Source organism: Canis lupus, chromosome 11 (assembly GCF_048164855.1).
Source record: "Canis lupus baileyi chromosome 11, mCanLup2.hap1, whole genome shotgun sequence".
Lineage (NCBI taxonomy): Eukaryota > Metazoa > Chordata > Mammalia > Carnivora > Canidae > Canis > Canis lupus.
The window spans coordinates 51,491,064-51,516,723 of NC_132848.1; the positions used below are offsets into that span (position 1 = coordinate 51,491,064).

The window sequence follows — 25,660 nt, forward strand, 5'->3', positions numbered from 1 at the left end:
ATTCCCAATTCAATACAAACCAGTTCCCCTGCACCACTACTCCTGTACTCTGTCCACCCTAGATGGCTCCCCAACCCCAAAAAGTTGTGTACTGTTTCTTTCTACCCTGTGCAGGGCTGTCTTTCCCAGCCATTTTTATCTTGCTCCTATTAGCCTCTTAAACCCCAGGCCAGTGATCCCCTTCTGCAAATCCCTCCTCAGCGCACCTAGGGCTAGGTACCAACAGCCTTCTCTGCGCTTCCAGAAGGCTGTTCTTTAGCCTCCAGTACAGCACTGACCGCATTATATAGTGATTACCTGTTTGCTCATCGGCTTGTTTCCGGCTCCCTCTCCAGTGATCCTGGCTTTCCAGCTCTTCGTCCCGCATCCAGGAACAAAGCCTGGCATCCAGTGGACCTCGGTAACTACTTGTTAAATGAAACACTGGATGAATCAATGAAGAGGAAGTAGAGGGAAAAGAGGAGAAGGCTAAGTATAGATTTCACTGTTCTCACACAGACCTGTTGTGTTCTGACATTTGCAGTCACAAAGGGAGAAAAGCAAGCCCAGAGTCTATGGGATGCTTAGAAACAAAGTTCTTCTTGTCCTTCCAATCCTGGAAATCAAAAACTGTTTTTAGGGGTTTTTTGTTGTTGTTGTTGTTTCGTTTTTGTTTTTTGTAGTTTTTTTTTTTTGTTTTAACCACTTAAGGCATTATCTTCTTTGCTCATAGGAAAGTAAGCTTTCTGTTGAGATCTGTTTGGTCCTTCCAGCTCACCCATCCCTGCGCTGACCTGGGCATCCAGGATAAGTCCCACCCACCCCCCTTCCACATACACACTGGTGGAATCAGCCCAGAGCTCTAAGTATTCCTGGCAGTCAGTTTTGGTTTTTCTATGGGCCAAAGGGATGAGGTCACCATTGCCAGTGAAGTCATCAGTGCATGATTCATCTGACATCGGTTCCCCACTTTGAGGTCCTCTGACTTTCCCAGAGCTGGTGCCAGAGCATCCAGAACGTGGGATGCCATTTTCCAAGGTTCTGGAGCTGATGCTCCAGTTCCTTGGGTCCCTAGTAAGTATCTGCCCCTCTGAGAAGTATTTTAAGAACTGAGAGGAGGGACTCCTGGACAGGGTAAGCTTCTCAGAAGCTTCTCTCCTCCAGTGCCAGGACCGACCTCATAAAGGCCTTCCTCATGTCTGCAGCAACTGCTTCTCCCCTTGTCCCAAAACTTTCACCAGGATCTCTCAGGACACATTCTGAAGGGCTCCAGAATTCTCAAAAGTGAGACCTGATTCCACCCTTACAGATGAGCTCGCTTTTATGGCTGAGAAAGCTGAGGTCAGGAGAAGAGAAGTGACATGCCCAAGGGTAACACTGTTACCTAGTGTCAGAGCTGGGCCACACGCACTTTCCCTGCTGGGGGTACTCTGGTAGCTCCTTAACCTTTTCTGATAGATCTTTCTTTTAGAACACTAGTCTCTATAAATGTTGCCTAAAGAAATGGTCCTGTAGGCAAAGGGGACAAGACAAGTCCTCCTTTCTTTCCCTCTCACAGGAAGTGGCAGAGACTGGCCTTGAACCAGTATCTGACTTCAAGGCACTGTACCGCCTTCCTTAACCTGTCATTCAGTGCACACAAAATATCTTCCAGATTCACCACATAACCAGAACAGTGGGGCAACGCCAATACCCACACTTAGATCCAGATGCAGAGGTCCCGTGAGATGTTCAGTGTGATTCCACGGAGACCTTCCAATAATCTAGGAAATCTTCCTGGGACAGAGGAAATCAGATTTGAGGTTTGAGAGTTGAGGCCTGGGAAGTGAGGCATGGAGGCAGTCCCCAAAGTGTGTTCTGCGTCTTTGCCAGAATTAGCTGGAAGCCTTTGGGATAACCACGTTGCCTCTCTAGGTCTGTTTACTTACCTACAACCTCAGGGAGAGCTAAGGGAGATGGTCCAGTTGATCTCCGCAAAGCCTCTCAACACAGCATTTTCCAATTTTGTGAATCAATGAAAACAAGCCATTTCTCACATGTGGGGGTGGGTGGGGTGGGGAGGAGAAGGGGGAGGGGCGTGGTGTCTTTGTGGTGTGTACCCACTCCCCCACCCATGCCTAAGGATCAAAGCATCACTAGAGGCTGGCGAACGGGACCTGGCCAAGCTTGGCCCAGGCAGGGGCAGGGGCAGCGGCAGGGGCAGCGGCTGCCCCCCCCCCCACCCATCACATGCCGAATCTCAGAGCAAGAGTGTCACTCCTCTGAGATCACAGCCTAACACCTTCGAAGGACAGTCTGGGCCGCAAGGGGACCTCAGAGAACGGTGCGAGGCACGGGATATTTGCCGCATCCGGAGCCCGTGGGGTCTCCCTTTGCTGGCTGGCTGGGGGTTGCTTCGGAGGTTCAAGACGCCGTAACTCCCTTAGTCACCGGTTTCAAAGTAGATGATTCAGGCTCCGTGCGGTGATGGGGAACCAGGCGAGGAGCTGTGGGACCACCGCCACCTCCCCCACCGCCCCACGCGCCTTAAAAAAAAAAAAATTTTTTTTTAACCCTTTCTCCCACCCCGATTTCTAGTTCCCTTGTGCACTTAGGGCCCGATAGGATGGATCCTGCCTTCCGGGTGCAGTTTAAATATATTTGCATAGTTTTGCACGACTATTGCGTCATCGTCGAAGTGGTCGTGGTTCCCCGAGAGGCCTCCTCGGCTTCTTCCAAGCACCGGGGCCTCTGGACGCTTCCGGGCGTTGCGGGCACTTGCGCGACGAGCCCTGGGCTCCTCCCGGGCTCCGGGCCCCGCCCCCGCCCCTCCCCCGCCCGCGGCTCCGCCCCCCGCCCCCGCCCCCGCCCCGCGCGGGGAGTCAAGCTAGGGTGAGCGGCCAGGCCGGGCGGCGGCGGCGGCGGCGGGCGGGGCGCGGGGCGCGGGGGCCGGGCGGGGCGCGGGGGCCGGGCGGGCGGCGCTCGGGGAGGCGCTCGGGGAGGCGCCGGGGCCCGCCCTCCTCCGGGGCGCAGCCGGGAGGGGCCCGGGCGCGCGCGGGGCGGGGAGAGCCGCCTGGCCCCTCCCCTCCGCCGCCCTCCCCAAAGTTGCCGTCTCCCCCGGGGCCGGCCGGTCTTATGATCCAGCGGATCCTCCGGGGGAGGCCGGGCCGGGGAGCGCGCGGGCGGCGGGCGGCGGGCGGCGGGGGCGGCGGGGGCAGCGGGCGGGCGCGGCGAGCGGGGCCCGGGCGGGGATCCGGGCAGCGGCCGAGGCGGCGGCAGCGCCCCGGGCCCGCCGCCCCCTCCGCTCGGCGGGGGCCGCCGCTGCATGGGGCCGGGGGGGCGGCCGTGCTGCGCGGAGCGGCGGCGGCGGCGGCGGCGGACCCCCCAGGCGGGCTGGGGCTGAGCCCGGGGCCGGGGCGGGGGCTCCGGGGGGACCATGCCCGGAGGCCGGCCGGCCGCAGCATGGCTCACGGGCCCGGCGCGCTGATGCTCAAGTGCGTGGTGGTCGGCGACGGGGCGGTGGGCAAGACGTGCCTACTCATGAGCTATGCCAACGACGCCTTCCCGGAGGAGTACGTGCCCACCGTCTTCGACCACTACGCAGGTAAGGCTGAACTGCTGACTAAGGGGCCGCTCCCCGGCCGGGAACTTTGGAGCAACTTTGGCGGAGCCCCCTCGCCGCCTCCCCCGGGCGCGCTCCCCCCGCCCGGCCCCGCGCCGCCTCCCGGCCCCACCCCCGGGCCTCGGGGCGCCCGCTCCCGGCCCCCCGCGCCTCCCGAGCGCCGGGCGCCCTGGGCCGACCTCCTTGACCTTCCCACGGCCTCCTCCCGACGGCCCACGCCCCCTGGGGGGACGCTCGGGGCACCGGCGAGCCGTGGCCACGGGTGGGCAGCTGGGGCCACAGCACAGCCCGGCCCCCCGCCACTCGGCAGGGAGCCCGACGCTGGGGAGGAGGGGTGACACCTCCCGGGAGCGCCGCACGCCTCCGGAAGGACCGACAGAGCCGTCCTGAGGGGGAGCCGGAGGGCCCCAGACCCTAGATAATCCGAGCTTCTCTCCCCGCCCCCGCTTCTGTCCTTGCAGTCAGCGTCACCGTAGGGGGCAAGCAGTACCTCCTGGGACTCTATGACACGGCCGGACAGGTGAGTGTCTTGGCCCCTGGCCCACACCCCCTTGCCTCTCCTCAATTCAGGCTGGCGGCAAATGCACCCTGAGGTGTCTCGGAGGGAGGGTGTGTCTTCGAGGGGCCCCTCTGGATCAAGTCTTTATTTCTTTTCTCAAGTCAGCAAATTAGGAAAAGGAAAACACACACACACACACACACACACACACAACCCGACAATAAACCCAGCCCAGCCCACCCCATGTGAACCCCTGGGCTGTGAAAGTTTTTGCCTGTGTGTGCTTTCTGTGTGGTGCCTGGTGTGTGGGTCCCAACTCCTGTTGCAAAGTGGCAGCGGCCAATCATGAAGCGCCCTTATTTTTAGTTGCAGATGACCAGGTCTCCCCCTCACAGCCTCTGTCTGGTCCCTCATTGGTGAGTGGTCTGCCTGCCTGAGGAGCCTGATTGGTGCAAAATGGCATCATCTAATATGATGGGAAGGCATTTGGTCCTGGTTATGTTTATTACAACATCATTGCACTCTGGGACTCGAGTCCCTGCAAACGTAATTTGTGGTGTTACCAGAGGACCACAGGGGAAAAAAAAAAAAAAAGAAAAGAAAAGAAAAGAAACAACAACCATCCAGCCACTCCCTGGGGTAGGGAGGAGGAGGAAGGGTTAGGAGTATGAATCTTGGAGGAAGAGCCCCCTCCCCCCCCCCCCCGCCCCCACCCTTCTCTGGGAAGGCCAGGTGACTTTGTCTGGGTTTTCTTTGAGAGAGATTATTGTGCAGAAAGAAAACGGCACAGTCCTCCTGGCAGCCTCTGACCATTAGCAAATCGGAGGTTGGTTCTAAAGGATTAAAGTCTCCTTCCTCTCTGTCTCTCTTCCCAGGCTCACTTTTGCTGTGGGGCTGGGATGATTACGTATAATGAAGTTTTGCAGAATCCAGCCCTGTGATTAGACGTGAAACCTTGGGCAGAAGTTTTTCACGTGTCATGCAGACTTGAGTCCTTGAGGACGTGTGAACAGCTGAGGGCTTTAGAGAGTGCCTTGGGGGATCTCCAGGAGTACAGTTTCCTTATCTATAAAATGGGCTTCAGAAAGTTCTCTGTTCACATATTATATGCCAGACGCTTAGCACTGAATCTGGCGCACCCAGGGAGATGCTCAATAGAAGGGAACTATTCTTTGCAGCTTTTCTAGATTTGGAGTTCAGAGTTGTGGTACCAGGTTGAATTGAAGAATGTCTTACAGACGGTGTCTGGATGTGGCTTCTGGCTTCTAAACTGTTAAGTTAGAGGAGCATCTGAGGATAGAGAAACTGTTGGCAGGGCCAGGTGGCAGGGGCTGTCCCCTTTCTCCAAACCAACCCAAGTCAGTACAAGTTCTTAGCTTGCCAGGGCCCCTTTTGGGTGCCTGCCCTGTAGCTGTTACTTTATTCTATCAGAACGTGTGGAGGGCAAAAGGCAGAACCCAGTCAATTAAATAAGACCCGACTTTTGAACAGTACACTTGATAAATGACAGGTTGAAGTTTGGGATTGAAAAGGAGAGAAGTTTTTAAACACCGCCTCTAATTTTAACGTCTCTCACTACCGCCTCTTCCCCTTTCTCCTTTAACTTGTTACCATGACCATTCATTTGACCACGAGCCTATTCAACAGGATGTGTATATGTCAGACCTATTCTGTGCGCATTCAAATCCAACTAATACTTACCAAGTTCCTTCTGCATGTCAGGCATGGGGCAGCCACATGCAAATACTATTTTCTCCAAGAAGCAACCCCATGAGCAAAGTGATACTGTCTTTGCAGATGGGGAAACTGGGGCTCAGAGAGGCTAGGTAGCTGACCTCAGGTCACATAGCCAAGGACAGGTGTTGCTGGGACATGGACATGGGTCTGAATTTGCTCTGGTTTGAGGTGATTATACACACAGGAAGCCACTGGAAAGGCTGAGATGCCACTTGGGTTGATTAATCCAGAACCCTGTGGGTCTGTAGACCTGGGTACCTGGAATCTGGACAGCCATTCTCTGAGTGACAGTCATGCACTACCACTACAGTGGAAAGAACCCAGATCCAAATCATCACCCGAAGCTGGACCCACGCACAAAACCAGGGCTTCCCATAAGTTATTGTGATTGCAGTGTCCAGTGGAGATGGGAAGACACATACCAAACGGTATCAAACTATTAGTAAGGTTCAGTTACCCAATGATGTGACACCTACTCTATTGGCCAAGATGTGTTTTAGGGCCCCTTGGTGTTTGTCCTAGGATCTGGAACTTTTCCTTTTAGATCAGTTAGTGATAATTCATCTTTCAGCATTTAAGGGTTTATTACTAATAAGCAATCTTAGCAATGTCATCATCAATGAGATGAAGCGAGGAGTGCCCAGTGTATACCGAGCACCGGACAAAGAAAGCACCTGGGGGGACAAAGAAAGCACCTGGGGACGACGAAAGAGTAAATTTAAGATAGGGATCTGCCGTGGCTGATGATAGCATGGATAGAAGTATCTGAACCAGGTATCTGTTCATGTGTGCCAAATAGGAGACTCCTGTGTTGTACTTCGTCGTTGAGATCTCATGTCCCTATGAATCAGCACCAGATTAATAATAGTAATGATAACTAGACACACAGACATGCATACACACACACGTTACATATAGAGAGACATTTTTAAGCCTCACAGACAGCAGAGAGAAGCCCACAGGCTTTGAAACCAAAGAAGCCTGGGCTCAGATCTCTACCTTGTACTAGCCATGTGATTCTAGCTGTATTTAACCTTCTTTGGGCATCTGGTACAAATGTGCACAATTAGAATCTATGCTGCTTACTGTATGTGAAAGCAGCTGGCACCTGTTCTTCACTCATAGTAAATGGGTAGAAATTTTACAAGAAATTATTGTACCTCACTCTGGGCAGTTTGGCTGGGGGGGAGGGGGTCACAGGTGGAGGAGGATAGTGTATTATGTCTGGAGTTGATAGAAATTCCACTAGATGCCAGATCCTAGAACCTCTTGACCAGAGGAATGGTGCCAGCTTATACTTCAGGATTCCCACCGTCCCCGTCACTGGACCTGTGGACGCAGTCCAGAGCTCCCTGCACTGGGTGCCCTGTGGTATCAGAGGGTGTCCTTTCTCCATCAGAGCCTGTATGCCCAGGGATGTAAGAGAAACTTAGAAAAACTAAGAGTTCAGTATACACGTTGAGAAAAAAGTGGGGTATGTAGTAGGTTTCTGCTGGTTGTGCTTTGGGAGGTAAGACAGGTTTGAGGAGGAAGCAAGCAGCACTGGAAAAAGTCACTTTCTTCCGATAATCTTTGCTTAAAACGGTCACTCACTGTATTTGAATAACAGAAATAGCGCCTCCCCTGGGTTGGAACCTCTAATCTGTGTGCTCACTCTTGGTCTCCTTTTTGACCCCAATCAAGTTCAAAGCCAGAAGTAACATTAGCCCAATTTACACATTCAGGAACATAAGACCTGACTGTAGTAGGTGATCTTTTGGCTTCCAGAGGAGGTTGCTTCCCCCTTGGCCTCTGTGACTGTTGGCAGAGAGAGAGAGAGAGGGAGGGAGGGAGAGAGAAAGAATGAATGAGTATGAATGTGAGTTTGTTGGGTAGCTGTAGTCTCCATCACGTGCACTGCCTGGACACATCACTCCACATCCCCACCACACTTGGCCCAAGGGAAGCCCCCCTCTCTTGGCCGAGCCCCTGAGTGTTCCCGGGAGCGGCCTGACATTTCGACTGCCCAGCACTTTGGAGTGGAAGTTGAGGGCAGAGGTGGCTTCCTCCTCCCCGGGGGCCTTGTGAAGGGGTCTGGCTTCCGGCCTGGGACTCTGTGGAGCTTCTCTTTTCTTGTCCGGCTGCCAGGACTTCAGCGTGTGCTCTGCAGCAGCAGCCCCTCGCTCAGGGAGGGACTGGACAGGCAATATGCTCCCTCAGGCCTCTGTGCTGTTTGGAGCTCAGGGGAAGCGGGAAGAGCTCTTGCTCTCTGAGCAGAGGAGCTGGTGGGGAGCTGCCTGGCAAGCTGCTCTTGAGCTTCGGGCTGCAGGCTGACCTCTTAATCCTTGGCAGGAAGGCAGAACTTGATACCCTGACCCGGGAAGGACTGACGCCCAGTTTATCCCAGGTCCCAGAATACCCACGCTCAGGAGGGTGTGTGTTGCGGGTTGCGTTTAGGTTCCCTGAAGTTCCAGATTTAGCCCCTGACTCGGTGTATGGAAGTCCATATGGATGCTTTTGGGTGTGCTGTTGCTATGTCTGTTGATTTAAACACGCACAGGTTCAAGGATGCATATACGAGAGCTATAAATATCCTTAACTTAGGTGTCCCTGGGGTTGGCTTTTCAGTGACAAGTGAGATCTGTTTCTTCCTTGACATAGCGCAGCAGCTGTGGCTGCCCTCCAAGCCCTCTGGGGAACCAGGGAAGTACTTTCCCTCCAGAAGGGAATCTCCAGGGGAGGCAGCCCTGGAATGCCCCACCTTCTGTGTTTCATGGGGTGGCACCTTAGGGCCTCCTAGAATGGGAAGGAGCCGGGGGAAGGGCCAGAGTTTGCCACTCATCAGGCTCCTCCCTTCAGGCAGCCATCCTCACTGTACCTGTGAAGGTAGACTTTTGCCAGATGGGGAAATTGAGAGTGAGCAGGCCTATGGAAACTGGACAGACATGTAATTAGGAAAAAGGATTTTCTTACTTGGCAGGGGAGGGCCCGCAGGGAACATTAGTAGGGCTTAGGAAGCACCCACTCGCATCACAGAGACCCCAGGTGCCAGCAGCCCCACACTGCATCCCCAAAGAGCCCCGAGAGCAGAGTTTGGGAGGAGCTTCAACAGGTGAGCTGCTGGCACCGAGCATCCTGGTTTCCCTTAGTAACCTACTGTAGATTTGTCGTCTGTGCGTTTTCCCTAACCTTTTTAGAAGTTATTTATATCCCTAGCCTGTACCACATTACACAGAATGCTCGTTTCCTCCTCTGCGTTGGGAAGGTGGACAGCCTTCGGTGGGCTCCAAAGCCTCTGCAGTGACTGAATGCCCTGTGTGCCCCTTCTTGTCACTCCAAAGCGGGTTTGGGATCTGTCAGCACAGACCGTGGTCCAGCACGCGGGAGCCTCAGGGAGGGGATGGTCTGTGTCAGCTCTCGTTGGTTCTGGGTGTGTGCACATGGGCCCTGTCCCCCTCCCTGGCCCTCTGATCTGGCTGGCCCCTCCACTTGTGTCATGATTCTCTCGAAGTTTACTGACGTTTACACTCCGGGAGCCAGGGCTTCCCAGCAGGTGTATCAGAAGCGGGTGTTACAGGTGTGCTCAGATCCCATCCTCTCAGGCTCTGGGAGGGCCGGGGAAGGGGTGCGGTGTTCAGCCTCAAGGGGCCTGAGCATATGTTGTCATTTCTGTGTGTGCCAGGATGTGAAAAAGGTGGGAAGCATTGTTTCACAGCTCATGGGTCAGGGGCCTTTTGGGGAACTGGGTATTCGCGGTTTTGTTGTGGAATTTGGGGTTTCAGGAGATGAGCCCTAACAGTATTACAACAAGACAAAACAAAGCAGCTTTCCGTGGGGGTATCAGTTTCTAGCAATGACACATGTGTTGGCAGCAGCGGGTACGCCAGGAGGCCTCAGATACAGAAGAGCAAACTGCAAGGAGGAGGGCAGAGAAGTTAACGAAGAACTAAAACCAGAGGCCACACATGTCTTTAAAAATTAAAATTTGAGAGCCTCAGCTGGATTTCCTTTCACTCAGAGGGGCTTGGTTTTGCCCTAATTTGGCAAGCTTGGATCAAGGAGCAGCTTTCCTTGCCCTCAGCAGTTTGCTGTTCCTCTTTTAGTTTCTGGCAGGCAATTGCTTGTACGGGGAAGCGCGCAGAAGCGCGGGGAGGTGGGCAGCGGGGTGGCCTGGTGGTGGCTGGTGGCCTGTGGCCGCTTCACGCGAGCTCTCCCGGGCTCCCCAAGTGGGGGTCTCCCACACCCACTACCTGCCGGGCCCTCCGGGGCCAGTTCTTGCTCTCTGAGCTCTGTGAGGACCGTGGGCTGTGACTTTCCCCCACAATTCCAGCACTTAGTCTGGTGCCTGGGGCGTGCAAGGCGCGCAACAAATATTTCTTAGATTGAGCTGATGCCTCTTTGGCTGTCAGCTTATTTCTCCTAAAAGGTTAACCAAAGACTAAGCTTTGGTTAGTTTTGATGCTCGGGTGCTCAGTCCATGGTAGTGAGGGCGATGGTCCAGGCCAGCTTTGGGGGCTCCCCAGCAGTTCGGCTCAGGTGGCGTTGATGCAGGGCCTGCTCTGGGTTCCGCTCTCCTGTGGGGGAACGGAGGAGTCAGATTGTCTACACGGCTGGGAAAGCTCATCCTGTGAAGCTGGGTGCTGCATGGTCCCAACCGAGAAGAGGTGGTGGGGCTGAGCTTTGCGGAAGACATCGGCTTTCAGGAAGAGGTGGGAGAGAGTAGGGTGTACTGGTGGCTGCCCCACTGGCCCCAGCACTGCACTGCCAGGGCCCACTTCCCAGTGAGGGGGTCTTAGCCTCTCAGAAACTCAGTTTTTCTCATCTGTAAAATGGGTACACGAGGATGTACCTCCTCGTGGAGTCATTGGATCCAACCAGAGCTTCCTAGCTCTGGGGCTCAAGGGAATGGGGTAGGGCCTGGGCCAGGGATCCCTGGGCTTGGGCTGTCCCTTCCAGCGGGGGCCATCCCACCTCAGTCATTTCACTGCTGGCCCCTCCACTCCACCATGTGCAGAACTCATGATCTCTTCTCTGCTCCATGAAGTGAAAGCTTGGGGGCGTTGGATTAAATGAGGTCATGCAGGCAGAGGGTCACGGGGAACTCACATTCTAGGTGGGGAGGAAGAGCATGGGGAGCATAGGCATGGGGGAGTCCCAGATGTGTCTTCCTGGACCCCAGATCCCTGGTATCAGTGTCAACTTGTGGAGCAGGGCTGATCCCTAAATTATGGAGTGTTTCACCTGGTAACTGACACCTCAGTAATTAGAGAGATATTAATCTGGCAGAGCGTTGCTTCTTGATTTTAATAGAACAGAAAGCAGGGGGAGGGGGAAGGGACTTTATTATTGTCACTGTCTCTTTTCAAATGACTGGTGGGAGTAGGGAACCAGCCGCCTCTCTCCCAGTCCCCAGACTTGCCAGCCGTGCCCAGACTCAGGGTAGAATTTGGGGTTTAATAACAACACACTCCCCACTGAGTGGCATTTTTACAGAGTGCGAAGCATGTTGCCTTCGGTACCTCCTGGAGGCCTCTCACCCGCTAGGTGAGTAAAGGATGCAAGTGGTGTTTGCCTCCTTTTGCAGGTTCAGGGAGGGTAGGTGACTCGTTCCAGGCCACGGAGCTGGGAAAAGGCGACAGCAAGTTGACAGGCAAGCTGTCCCTCACCACATCCTGGGATCTTTATGTTAAAGCTCTCACGCAAATAGCTCCATGGTGTCAGGTGTCTCTTTTACATCGCATATATTCTGTTGTTGCACGTTTCATGCAAAAAGTAAATTCCGAGCCCATCGTTTTTCTAGCGAGAAGAGCTGCGGAATGGTGTCTGTAGGTCGAACAGTAGGGCTGTTGCTGAAGCGGCTCCTCCACACCGCGCCCCGGAAGTTAAGGATGCTTCGTCCATCTGTTCATTGACCTGCACTCTGGCTTCGAGAGGCCTTCCCCTGGGGGTGCAGGTGGCGGCAGTGCTGGTGAGGGTGTGCAGGAAGCTCGGTGCTATTTGCTGCATACAGGTGTCGCCTTTTCCTGGGAAGGGGGGACCCAGAAGGTTCTATGTTGACTTAAGCTGACTGTCCTCCAGCTGAGGAGGCAGGACGCCCTCCCCACCCCTTCGCGTCTTTGCCCTGGCTTGGCCTGCTAGCCTTGACTTGACATGACTTGCTATTTGGGGGCTGCCGGCGGGGGGGGGGGGGGGGGCAGCTTCGGCCTGCCAGGGTGCCTTACCTGCCCCGATAGGGGCAGTCCCGGGCCTGCCTTCCTCCAAGGCTTCTTATTTAGGTGAAAACTGTTTCCAACGGAAACATTTCCAATCTGTCCCACTTACAATGGAACATTCCCTGTTTCGAGCCGCAGTCGGCCTCTCCCACCCGCTGGTGATTTGGCTCACCTTCCTGAGCCGTCCCCACGGATGCCGGGTCCGCGTGGACTCCTTTCCTCCTGCCCCCGGTGCACGCCCCGGGCTGCCCGGACATGATGAAAACATTCGCACAGTCAGTCAGCAAACAGTCCCCGAGTGCGGCATCTGGATGGGGACCCGGCAAGGGGCAGGCCTGCCCCTGGAGCTCCCAGGTGGCCGAGGGATGGGCAGCCCCGAGGGGCCGGGTCTGTCCTGATCCGGGTCCTCCAGGTTGGCCCGCAGGTGGAGGGAGTGCCCAGATTGGATTCGCACAGGTGCTGGGTGCTCCGCAAAAGTTAGAGTCACTGCTCTGGTTCCCCATGCGCTCCTCGCTCCTCGGGCCACAACCCAGCTCCTGGGAACTGGTGAGAAATCCAGTTTCTTAGCTCCGCCCCGGGCCTGCTGAATCAGAAGCTGGGGGACGGCTGTGTCACCGCAGACCCTGCGGCGACTCTGGTGCCGGCTGGAAGGTCACAGCCCCTGGTTCAGGCACGTGTAGGTACTTACTGTCCTCTGGTAGCAAGCCGCCTCCCCTCCGCCCCTCCCCGGCCAACCCACTCCCCCCTCGATCCCCTGCTCCCCACCCCCCCACACCACATTACACCACACACGTGCACACCACACACACACACACCACATATACACCACACACAGATACACATACCACATACACCCCGCACACACTGCTTATACACCACACACATACACACACCACATATGTACACACATACTATATTACATACACATTGCACACACACATGCTATACATACAGCCCATATACACCACACACACCACACATATACCACACTTACACCACACATACACACACATACCCTCTTGTAACTACACTTCACACACACATACACATATTGCCACATGCATACTACACGCATGCACACACACCTCATACACACACACCCTATACACATCACATATACACCACACACACACTGCACACACACAAACTGTACACACAACACATACACACACACAGACATCACACATGTGCACCCTTACCTTCTACGTGGTTCCTGGAGTGCAGGGAACATTATTTATTCACTTTTTAACCCCCACCCCAGCAAATGCACCTCCACACACCCCATCTCTCGTTCTTCACTCTTGGCTGGGACTCTCCATATTCGTTGGAATGAATCGAAACTGCTACGTAGCTCACCTGGTGCAGATGGGGCCAAGGGCACTATCAGAAGAAATTTGAAAGGGAACTTCCTCAGCTGCCCTTGGCTCCCTTGATGTGCTATCTGGCCTGGGGCTGTGCACACAGTAGGCCCCACTGGTATTCCTTGATGAGGTCTAAGTCCCAAGGCATATTTTTTCTCCTGTGCATTAAGTAGCTGGACAGGTTGGGGCATGGGCCCTGCTCTGGTCACTGTAGCTGAGGTTAGCACTCTGGGTGGTGACAGACCTGCCCCTGAGGACTATGCCAGTTTGGTTTGTACTAAATTAGTTCCAAAGCAACAGATGGGCTGTGACGTCCTTTTGTATTAAAACTCCCCAGGCAGGTCACCAGGAGGGGTTGGAGGAAGGGCTGTTACTCAGACATGCTTCTCGGCAGTCCTGACTCTGGCTGACCAAAGCCTTCTGTGGGAGCGTCCTTCTCGTCCATTCTCCTGGCCGGCTGGCCTCCCTCCCTCCCTCTCTCCTTCCTTCCCTTCCTTCTTCCCATTCTTTCTCTGTCTCTCTCTCTCTCTCTCTCTCCCTCCTCCCACTCTGTCTTTCTCTTTCTTTCCAAAATAATTTTTTTTTTTTAATTCATGAGAGACACACAGAGAGATGCAGAGACACAGGCAGAGGGAGAAGCAGGCTCCATGCAGGGAGCCCCGCGTGGGACTTGATCCCGGGTCTCCAGGATCACGCCCTGGGCCAAAGGCAGGCGCTAAATCGCTGAGCCACCCAGGCTGCCCTCTTTCTTTTTTTCCAAACTTATTTCAGCATAGAAAAACTGTCCTCTTTCAGATGGCATGATGGTTGGGATTATAAATGTGTTGGCTCAAAGTATGCCCCCTCTAAGAGCTGCCAGTGAGAGAGAACATTTATTCCTGATTGTCCAGTTCAATTAAAATGCCATTTACCCCAGCTTACTTTTCAAAGGGCTGTCCTCCCCCGTGAGCTAGCTCAGGGCTCACATTTATTACCTTAAGGTGTTTCTAGTGGGTTCTGGCTCTGGGGGTGCGGGGGGGGGTGGTGTCGGGAAGGGGCTGGATGTGAGGGGGAAGAGGTGAGAGGTGGCAGGGTCCCTGCCTCCTTCAGTCTGGGGTGTGTGGAAAGGCTGAAGCCTTCATCCAGGTCTTTGTCCAAGCCTGAAGAAAGTGAGAAGGTCCTCCTGGTTGAGGCACCCTGTGACCTCCTCCTCTGTGACTCCAGCCATCTTGCACTTGAACCCCTTCTTTGAATTTCATCAGAGAAATTGTAGGCCACAGTCTAGCATTTGGTCTTACTCATGTAGAAATCTTTACTCAGCACCCAGATTTTCAGCGCCCAGAGGGCTGCTGCATGTGCACAGCATTTAGCACAAGATTGGGGAATCCCAGTAGGGGCTAGATGAGTGTGGAATTTGGAGGAATCTGTCAGAAAGTTTATTCTGGGGATCCCTGGGTGGCTCAGCGGTTTAGTGCCTACCTTTGGCCCAGAGCGTGATCCTAGAGTCCTGGGATCGAGTCCCACGTCGGGCTCCCTGGATGGAGCCTGCTTCTCCCTCTGCCTGTGTCTCTGCCTCTCTCTCTCTCTCTCTCCCTCTGTGTGTGTGTGTGTTTCATGAATAAATAAAATCTTTAGAAAAAAAAAGTTTATTCTGGAAAGAACCTTTCCAATCACAACAGTGCATCTTAAAGGGGATTCTGATCTGTCTGGACATTATTCAAAGTCTTTAAAATCAGATTATAGGTGGTCATAAAGCATTGCCCATTTAAAGCGTTAATAGAACTCATTTCTTAACTCATAGAACCCATTAGCAGAAAGGCCGCCAGGTCTATTAGGAGAAAATATTGACCAGGATGTGAACTGTTCTCCAGCAAGTCTGGATCTCTAGGAGTCCTGCAGTGTGTTTTATGTCAGGCGTCCCTCCAGGGTGTCCTGTGGCACTCTGTTCAAGGTGGGGGGGGGGGACGTGGGGGGAATGGGGGGTGAGTGGGCTGACTTGTTCAGCTTGGCCTTGAGAGGAGGGGAGACCGCAGTGCTGCCTGCTTCCCTGCCGGGAGCTGTGCCATCCTGCTGCCCCACCTAACAGAGCAGTGTGGAAGCACCACAGCTGGTGTTGGTATAAGGAAACTGAGTCCTCAGAAATTCCTAGTGGACCAAGCCATTTGGGGTATAAGTTTTCCTTTTCTTTCCTTTTCAAAAATTGAGATATAGGGACACCTGGGAGGCTCAGCCGTCGAGCACCTGCCTTTGGCTCAGGGCATGATCCCGAGGTCTGGGATCGAGTCCCACATCGGGCTCCCTGCAGGGAGCCTGCTTCTCCCTCTGCCTACATCTGTGCCTTTCTCTGTGTCTCTCATTAATAAATAAATAATATCTTTTAAAAAATTTAAAAAATAAATAAAAATTGAGAGATAATTCACATTCACTGGATTCTATATATTTACAAAGTTGTGCAACCATCACCACTGTTTAATTCCAGAACATTCTCATCATCCCCTCAAGAAACCCTATCCCCATCAGCCATCACCATTCATGCTCCTGTCCCCCCAGCCCCTGGTAACCACTAAACTGCTTCCTATCTCTGTGGATTTGCCCGTTCTAAACATTTCATATAGATTGAATTGTGTGATATGCAGCCTTTTGTATCAGGCTTCTTTCACTTCGTGTAATGTTTTCAAAGTTCTTCCATTTTATAGAATGTATCAGTAGTTCATTCGTTTTTATGGCTGCATAATCTTTATCTTTCCTTTTTATTCCTTTTGTTCAGCCTTTATTACACAGACACTCTGCCCCAGGCTCTGGTTACCAGCTTTTGGTGCCGAGGCAGAAAGTAAAGCTCTGCTGGATTTGTGCTGCTGGTGCTGTCTTCACCTCTGCCTCAGGGAGGGGTGGAGCTGGTCTCCCGTCCCCCTTTCCCGTGTTCTGGTTCCATCTCTACCTCTGTTCATAGTCTCCCAAACCACCCCCCCTCCACACACACGCCTTGTGTTTTTATTCACCAGATATAAGAGTATCTGTTAAACATAAGTGGGGTGAGGAATAAAGACTGATCAGGTAGGAATTTAGATCCCAGTAGGAAGAGAAGATGTATACAGGTGACCAAAATGCAAATGCAAGTAGAAATGTGATGTGTAGAAAGAAGGAAAGAGAGAGAGAGAGAGAGAGAGAAAGAAAGAGAGAGAGAGAAAGAAAGAAAGAAGAGGGAGGGGAGGAGAGAAAAAAGGAAAAGAAAAAAGAAAAGTGATGTGCCACAAGAAGGTGACAATGGTAAAATGTGAGGGGTGACATAAGGGTGTCATACTGCTTGGCTCCTTGCCCAGAGCCTCACAGATAGTGGGGCCATTGAGATTCAGAAACACGATCCAGGCCCCCACGGATCAGTGGGTCCATGGGTCTGATTTGTGTTAACTCGTAAGAGATCCAGAAACAAATGAGGTTGCCAAAGGCTTAATTTACCATGTGGTCTCGGTGGAAAAATAAACACAAGACATAAACCTAAAGCTCACAAAAGAAGAAAAGCATGCAGTCTCCCCCCTCGTCCCTGGCTTTGCTCCCCACAGCTTCAGTTACCTGTGGTCCACTGCGGTCCTGCGCACCCTCCTTCTGACATGTCGTCAGAGGGGCCACAGTCTCCTGACATGAGGTCACAATGCTTACGTCATTCACCTTGCTGCATCTCCTCTCGGGGGCATTTTAGCATCTCACAGCATCACAAGAAGAAGGGCAAGTACAGTACAGTAAGATATGTCGAGAGAGGGACCACATCACATAACTTGTGCTCAGTATAGTATTTTATTATTGTTGTTGTTCATCTCTTACTGTACCTAAGTTATGAATTTAACTTCATCAGAGCTGTGTGTGGATGGGTCTAGCACAGGGTTCAGTGCTGTCTGCAGTTTCAGGCACCCATTGGGGGTCTTGGAATGTATTCCCGTGGATAAATGGGGACAACTACAGCCAGCGATCATGCAATATGCAGAGATATGCAAAGAAAGCCTTTTTCTTTTACTTCTCAAATTGGACAAGTTGGGAAAAGTTGATACCCAGGAGTTAGGGAAGCTGATGCTCTGTGCACCATTGCTGGGAGTAAAAATGGGCCCAAACTGTTTAGGGGTCATTTTGGCAAAGATCATTTTGGTGATCCATTTCTACAAATTTACACCAAGGAAGCATTCAGAATACGCAGAGATTTACATAAAACTCTATTTTTCACAGTGATTTTTATAATAGTGATAAACACATTAATGCACAGTATAAAGGGATTTGTTGGGATGCCTGAGTGGCTCAGTTGGTAGGGCCTCTGCCTTTGGCTTGGGTTGTGATCCTGGGGTCCTGGGATTGAGTCCCACGTCGGGCTCCTTGCTCAGCCGGGAGCCTGCCTCTCCCTCCGCCTGCTGCTCCCCCTGCTTGTGCTCTCTCGGTCTTTCTCGCTCTCTCTCTCTCTGACAAATGAATAAATGAAATCTTTTTTTTTTTTAAAGGGATTTGTTAAATGGTGGTTTGGTGTGAGGATAATCACAGCTATTAAAAACTGCTTTGAAGGGGTGCCTGGATGGGCTCACTCAGTTAAGCATCTGACTCTTGGTTTAGGCTCAGGTCATGATCTTGAGATTGTGGGATCAAGCTCTGTGCTCAGCTCAGAGTCTACTCTCTCTCCCTCTCCCTCTCGCTCTTTCTCTCTCTCTCAAATAAACAAAATCTTTTAAAAAGATTGCTTTCAACAAATACCTAAAGATATGTGAAAAAGCTAATGATGTGTTGAGAAAAAGCAAAACTCAAAACTATATATGCAGCATTATCACAGCTTTGAGAAATATGCATATATGTCATATGTGAAGAAAAAAATTGGAAAAAAACTGTCAAAATGTTAGTATTTGGCTCTAGGTGGTGATATTGAATATATTTAGAAATTTACTTTTTTATACTTTATTCTGTTTTCCCCCAATTTTTAAAAAGTCATTTCATTTTTATTAAAGTTGTATAGGCGCACAGTTTAAAGAGCCAGCATTTCTGTGAGATCCTATTACGGAGAAACAGGAGATTGCTGTCCACTTTCCCTCCAATTTAAACTCTTAGCTGTTTATTTTGCTAAAAAGTACCCTCTTTTGACTTCACACCATGAATGATGAGACTTTAGCTCTTTCATAGATGCTTTCCACTTTCCAGCCACCCTTTCACAGTAGCTAGATCATAATTCTGTTCCATCATTGATCAATGTTTAGATTTTCATCACTATGTTGGCACAGCTGAGCCATGTGGTGTACTATAATTACTCTTCCCTTTTGTGCCACTTTTTGTTCCCTGAAATTAGTAATTATATTGCTTCTTCTCTTGCCTTTTTCACTACATGCTTCACTGTTTCACCCCAAACTTGCCTTTCCACACAATCAGGCGTATCAGACTTCCTACCAGTTTCTTCTTGGAGTCCTCCCTCATGACACTTCTGATGCTCTCCTGTCTGGGCTGGTTGCCTCCAGCCTGCTGCACAGCTTGGGATTTCCCTTCATCGTTTTGGGACTCCCTTGGGCTCTTTCTCTTGAGTTAGATCCCTATTTTATTTTTCATGTCTTCTTGGTTGATTCCCTCATTCTGCGGGAGCATATGTTTTATTAGCTTCCCGAGAAAAGGTGCATTGTAGGCAAAACTTTGGACATCTGGCATTTTTGAAAATCCTTTTACTTCCTTCAGACCTGATTGACACTTTGAAAATAGATTGGAAACCTTTTTTTTCACCTGTTAGCATTTTGAAGGCATGGCTCCATTGTCTTCTAGCTTCTGTGTGTGCTGTTGAAAAGCCTGATGCCAATCTGATCCTTGATTTTCTGTCAAGAACCTGGTTTTCCTTTCTGGAAACTTAGGATCTGCCATTTTAACCTCCTGAAATTTCAAAATCATGGGCTTTGGGGTAAAGTCTAGCTGGTTATTGTGGACCCTTTCAATCTGGAAACTCATGGTCTGTGGTTCTGAGAAATTTTCTTGATTTATTTCTTTTAATCTCTTCATTTCCAGTTAATCTTCCTTGTTACACTAGAACTACCAGTTTTTAAATATTGGAGTTCTTGGACTGGTCCTCAGTTGTTGTTTTTAAAATATTTGCTTCCTCTGCATTTTTGCTCTATTTTGGGGAGAGTTCCTCAGTTTCATCATCCACCCCTTCTATCACTTCTTTAAATATGATACTATTTTTAATTTTTAAGAGCCTTTTTCTGTTCCTTTTCTTTTTTTCTTCGGCACCTTCTAAGTCTGGATTGTTTTCCTTTTTTGATTGAGTGTCTTCTCTAATTTCTCTGAGGATAATGATAGTTATTCAAAGCTTTTGCCTTCCTGCACAGTATCACGTTTTGAGCTCTGTCTTTCCTGGTTATTCCTCACAGGTCCACTCATTTTTATAAGAGTGGCCCTGGGGCATATGAGCAGCTCTGTTTATGAGTGAAGCCGGCTGACTCGGCCCTTACTGAAAGTCAGGGTTTCCCCATCTCTGCACTATTGATATTTTGGGCCAGAAAATTCTTTGTTGTGGGGAGCCATCCTATGTATCATAGGATGTTTAAATTTTTTTTGGAATATTTTATTTACTCATGAGAGACGGCGGGGGAGGAGGGGAGCAGAGACACAGGCAGAGGGAGAAGCAGGCTCCATGCAGGGAGCCTGACATGGGACTCGATCCCGGGTCTGCAGGATCACGCCCTGGGCTGAAGGCGGCGCCAAACAGCTGAGCCACGTGGGCTGCCCTCATAGGATGTTTAGCAGCCTCCCTGGCCTCTTCCCACGAAGGTAGGAAGCACCTCCCTGTAGCACCTCACCCCAGTCATGACAACCAAAAATGTCTCCAGACATTGCCAGATGTTCCCTTAGGGCAACATCACCCCTCACTCTCCCTGGAACCCCCAGTGGAGAACCATTGCTAGAGGTGATCTCCCAGGGCCTTTTCCCTGGGGAATCTTTCCCCTTGGGCTACTCATATTCCTTAGAAAAGAATCTTCCACCCTCCTGTCTGAGGGGCACGTGCCAAGCTGCCACTGTTCCGGGAGGTGAGTGCAGGAAGCAGAGTAGGGGTCTTACTGTTTGGTGTGTGTCCTGGCCTTGCATTCAGTCTGTTCAACTGGACCTTGTGTCCCCCCATCCAGGGAACCCTCTGGTCTACCCTCTCCAGACACTAACTACCCCCCCGCCTTCTGTCAGGGTTGGGGAGAGTGCTCCCCACGACAGTGCATGGTTCACTCTGGGATTTAACTCCTGCGTAAGCAGGCTGACCTCATCCCTGGGTCTGTGGCTCCCGCCCACATGCAGAAGAACACGCCGCTATACTTTCCACACCTGCACGGGGTTTGTGGTGCAGAATAGGTGCTTCCTACCTTTCCCCTCATCGCCGGCCCCCTGAGGCTGCTAAGGCAACTCTCACTCGTTCTTCTGCCTCCCAGCTTCTAAAATTGTTTTGCTCGTCTGCTTTCCTTTTTGCTTTGTCCCTGGGGCTTTATGCCTTTTTTTTTTTTTTTAAATTACTGTCATGTTAGAGGATTTTGGAGCCATCAGAGATAACTGCATGTGTTCAGTTGGCTGGGATTTAACTAAAGTCATATCCATTTTTTATGTAACTAGAAAACAAATTTTAAAATGAAGTTATAGTGATGGCTGTTCTTTCCGGGGCCTGCTGTCCAGTGTAGCTGTCCTCAGCATCAAGGGACTTGGGAAGATGAATTCGGAAGAGGCTTGCTGGGGATGGAGGCTTTGGAGCACGCAGTGTTAGAAATCTTGGAGGAAATGTGTATTTTATGTGGGTTCTGAATCCCTGTGATGAACGTTTCCTTCCGCACGAGACGTGGCTTTCTAATGAACAGGATCGGTGTGTCCACCACATCCAGCATCTGAACCGTTGGCAGAGCTAGGTGGACACTGATATCCTAATTGTGAAATTTCTCCTTTGCTAGACTTTCTGTAGAGTCTCTGTAGACCACGACTTTCCAGTTAACTTGTTTTTCAGCCAGGCCAAGACATGCTGTATTAGGTTACAGCTTTCCTTACTTACGTTCTAGTTCCCTTGATTGGATTTGGGTGTTTTCCAGGGTGACCCACGCTGCAGATGACTAATACAGTCACAGTTTAATTTGCATTAATCTCATCATCAAAATGTTGCCTTATGTCAGATTATTAGGGTGTCCTACCATAGTTCACCTTGATTTAGTAACCCTACCTACAGGTATTAATGACAGTGGGAAGGAGCACTTTCAGCTCTGGGGACAGTGGTAAGGGGAGGGTCTGGACAGTTTTCTTAGGTGACAAGATGGCACATGTATGTGTAGGGTTTGGGATGAGGAGGGGGCACAGTTAGGACAAGGTATCCCGGGTCAAGAGAAAACACAGAGGGAGGCACACAGGAGAGGAGCAGACTGTCTCCATTGGGTGGCCACCAGGGAAGCCAGTAAGCAAGGTAGGGAGGGCATTTGATGTCAGCTGTGGCTAGCCTCCACCACCAGGCTAAAGGATTTGGACTTTCCAAGGGGTGCAGTGGGGAGCCAGGGACGTCTTCTGAAGATCTGTGTCCTGGTGGGAGACTAACAGAGAAACCTTAGGTCATTGTGGATTTTTCCACGCAGCCTCTTATAGTCCTCAAGGGTGGACCAAATGTCTCCCCACTGAATTTCTGTCCCACTGAGCACATGCATTTCTTGTCATTAATTTTATGCCTACATTTGAGGCCTTCTTTGGACTTGTTGATTTCATTTAGCTCTAACAATGACCTTATGAGGTAGGTGATACTATCTTCCCGTCTCACATTTGTTTTCTTAATAGATGAGAAAACAGACCCAGAGACACTGAAATAACTCGTAATAACTCTTACGGGTTACACGGATGGCCCATGCATGGCACATCGATTAGACCTCAGACCAAGCCCTGTGGTTCCTCGTCTGTAATTCACTCTTCCAGGGCCCTCCCCCTGTTGCCAGTGTCTTACTAGATGGCCTAAGTCACCTGTGCCCTCCGACGGGACCTGTGTGCTGTTTGATTTTCCAGGCAGCACATGACACGCTCAGTAAAGGCGTTGACCTGCAGGACTGCGGGCTCCAACAGGTCTCGCCTTAGTGGGCAATGGATGGGGCCAGACTGGAGGGCCCGCACCTCCAAGATTGAAAACCACTCTGCCCCCATCCCCCCCAGCCCCCCTGACCAGCCCAACTGCTCCGGCGACTGTCCCCACCACTTCACCTAGTGCCCTGCACTCCAGTGCCCGGGAGGGCGGGATCACAGCACTTGGCCCCGCGCCACCCCCAAGCTGTCCAGAGGATACACGAGAGAGTGGACACCCGAAGCCACTGGAGTGACTGTGTCTCTGGTGCTTTTGTCACCAAGTTTCATTGTTGCCATCTTCCTGGTCTGCCTATAGCACTCCATCCCTTTGATTTCCTTTCCCCAGCTCTCCATTTGCTTCCGGACTTGTCCCAGCCCCCACCCAGCCAGGTTTGTTTGTTTGTTTGTTTATATTCATGAGTGACACACAGAGACAGAGACACAGGCAGAGGGAGAAGCAGGCTCCCTGCAGGGAGCCCGATGCGGGACTCGATCCCAGGACCCCAGGATCACGCCCTGGGCTGAAGGCAGACGCTCAACCACTGAGCCACCAGGTGCCCACCAGCCAGGTTCTTTGCGGAGGGAGGCCCCGCTTCTGAATTGGCTGAGCCTCTTGGAGCACGTGGATTGCAGGTGCAAACGTGGGTCCGCTTAGCACCTCACGGCCAGCCCTGCGAAGTGCTGGCGGCTGTGTCCTCCGCGAGCCTGTGGGGGCCCCCCCGCGGCCCCGCCACCGTCCACGTGCCCACTCGTGCTCTCCCGCCCTCACGCCTCGTTCACCTTCATTTTACAAAACATATTTGAAAGAAGTAAATAGCATATTCGAGGTGTATTGGTGCAATTCAATAAAATGCCTGACTTCAGTCCTTGCCTGCCACAAGCACGGGCATTTCCGAAACCAGCAACACCCCTCAGTGTGAGTCACAAAGTCGACTTTGCCCTCAGCCCTCCTTTGCCACCTGTCTATTCCTCTGCCCCGAATTGGCTGAAACGGACTGGAGGTGGCTGGGCCTGGGCCCGAGCTAGCAGCCACCACGTGGGCCAGGAGCCTCCCGTACTGTACGCGGCTCCTTCAGTCTTCCCAAAGCTTAGTCCGTTTGTAGAGAAAGGAAACAGAAGGGGGAGGCAGCTTGCACAGGGCCACGCAGCTAGTAAGCCTGTGATTCAGAGATTCCACAGGTCTTTGTCCAAAGCCAATGATCTACTGTCTGGTTAAAACAAAGGGTCAAGAGGGGTCTAACCTAGTTCTTGGGACTGCATCCCTGCCTCACCTCTGTGCCACTCTCCTGTGCCTCTGGACGCCTGATGAGCTGCTTCGAGCCTCGGCTTCCTCCTCTGTAGAGTGGGAGCTGCCCTCTCTCGTAGGCTAATGGTGCGCGTGCAGTGGGAGAGCTGGAGTTTGCATGAAAACAGGACCAAGCTGCTCTTCTTGGCACTGGGAAATGAAATAAATTGGAGCAAGGTGGTGCAGTTGTGTGTTCCGGGCCTGGAAGAGCTCTGTTGGGAACCTTCCATAGTACAGAGCTGGAGGGGGGACAGGTGGAGTGGGGGTACAGAACACTCACCAAGAAGGGTAAGCCACACTCAGCACCATGGAGCAGGGTCGTGGTGATCCAGCTCAGGTCCTGAGGACTACGAAGCATTGGCTGTTTCTGGTCTGTGCAGTGCCTCTCTGAATTTCAAATAAATCTCTGTGAGAGCATGTGTGTGTCTGTGTGTATGCACGTGTGTCTGGGGGGGACACACACAAGGTCCCCTCTTTGCAGACTTGTGGACCTGCATGCATTTTTTTTTTAAATTAAGGTGAAACTGACGCAACATAAAATTAATCTTTTTTAAAAGATTATCTATCTGAGAGAGAGAGAGAGCACGAGCAGGGGCAGAGGCAGAGGGAGAAGCAGGCTCCCTGGGGTGCAATCCAGGGTGGTACAATCCAGGACGCTGGGATTACCACCTGAGCTGAAGGCACACACTTAACCGACTGAGCCACCCAGGGGCCCCAAATTCATCATTTCAAAGTGTACAATCCAGTGGCATTTAGTACATTCACGCTGTTGCACAACCAGCACCTCGATCTAGTTGCAAAACTGTTCATCACCCTAACATAAACTGCATGTATTTTTTAAAGATAAAAAATCTTCCTCTTCCATGAAAGTGTGTTTGTGAACTACATTAGGTTGTCCTGATTTTAACTGCCTGCCCAGAAGTCTTCCTCATCTCAGATGGCAGATGGCACTGTATGTTTGGCCAAGGAGTGTGGTTCAAGTACTCAGATTCCAAATGGACATGTTAGTCATGGTTTAACTCCTTCATGCAGTTTGGGGGCCTCATCTGGGCATGGAGAAAACCAGCATTTCAGGCTTAATCAGAGTGTAGCTCTGGGCGTCCTCTCTTGTTGCTTGGCTGCTTGTCTTTCTAGTATATTAAGAGCCCAGGGATGCCTGGGTGGCACCGTGGGTCAAGCATCCGCCTTCGGCTCACATCACGATCCTGGGATCAAGCCCTGCATTGGGCTCCCTGCTCAGTGCGGAGCCTGCTTCTCCCTCTACCTCTGCCCGTCCCCCGGATTGTGCCTCTGCTTGTGCGCGCGCGCGCGCTCTCTCTCTCTCTCAAATAAATAAATGAAATCTTTAAAAAAAAAAAAAAAAGGCCCAGGAGGAATAAGTATATATGTAATGAGTGTCTTCAGGCTTTGTAAGCATTTTCATGGCCTCAGAGGCAGAGAAAGGCAGGTGTTATTGCACAGCTAAGGACAATGGTGTTGCCTCTGGATTTGGCTCATGCATAACTCCCAGGTCTGGGTGGGCTGTCTGTGTTCCATGTGTGGTCCCTCCAGTGCGGGAAGCCCAGGTGACCTGTATCCCAGAGGTTGAGGGCTGCTCCCCTGGAAGTGTCAGCCCTGATACTCCCATAGGCCTCCCACTGTGTAGCTAGCCCTGGGGTAGCACCTACTCCACTGTGACACACGGACCACAGCACTGGCTGACGTAGAGCGGAGGCCCCAGATCATTCCATGAGCTGCAGAGATGGGGCCAGCGAGTGGCAAATCCTTATATACTGAGTGGGGTGGATGGGAGGAGGGTGAGAAAGAAGAAAAGCAGCAGAAGGAGAAGATGGATGAGGGGTAGCTACCTCATTCTGATCGGACTTCTTTTTTTTTTTTTTCTTTTTTTTTTTTTTTTTATTGGTGTTCAATTTACTAACATACAGAATAACACCCAGTGCCCGTCACCCATTCACTCCCACC

The 25,660-nt window shown here is 51.7% G+C and overlaps 1 protein-coding gene across 1 annotated transcript in view; it reads left to right on the plus strand.

The window, feature by feature from the left end:
* The first annotated feature begins 3,347 nt into the window (after positions 1-3,347).
* RHOQ (ras homolog family member Q) overlaps positions 3,348-25,660 on the plus strand; it is a 39,725-nt gene continuing 17,412 nt past the window's right edge. The window contains exons 1-2 of the mRNA XM_072768243.1: positions 3,348-3,562; positions 4,042-4,100. Of these exons, the coding sequence (XP_072624344.1) occupies positions 3,421-3,562; positions 4,042-4,100 (201 nt within the window). The 5' untranslated portion in view covers positions 3,348-3,420. The remainder of the gene's footprint in view (positions 3,563-4,041; positions 4,101-25,660) is intronic.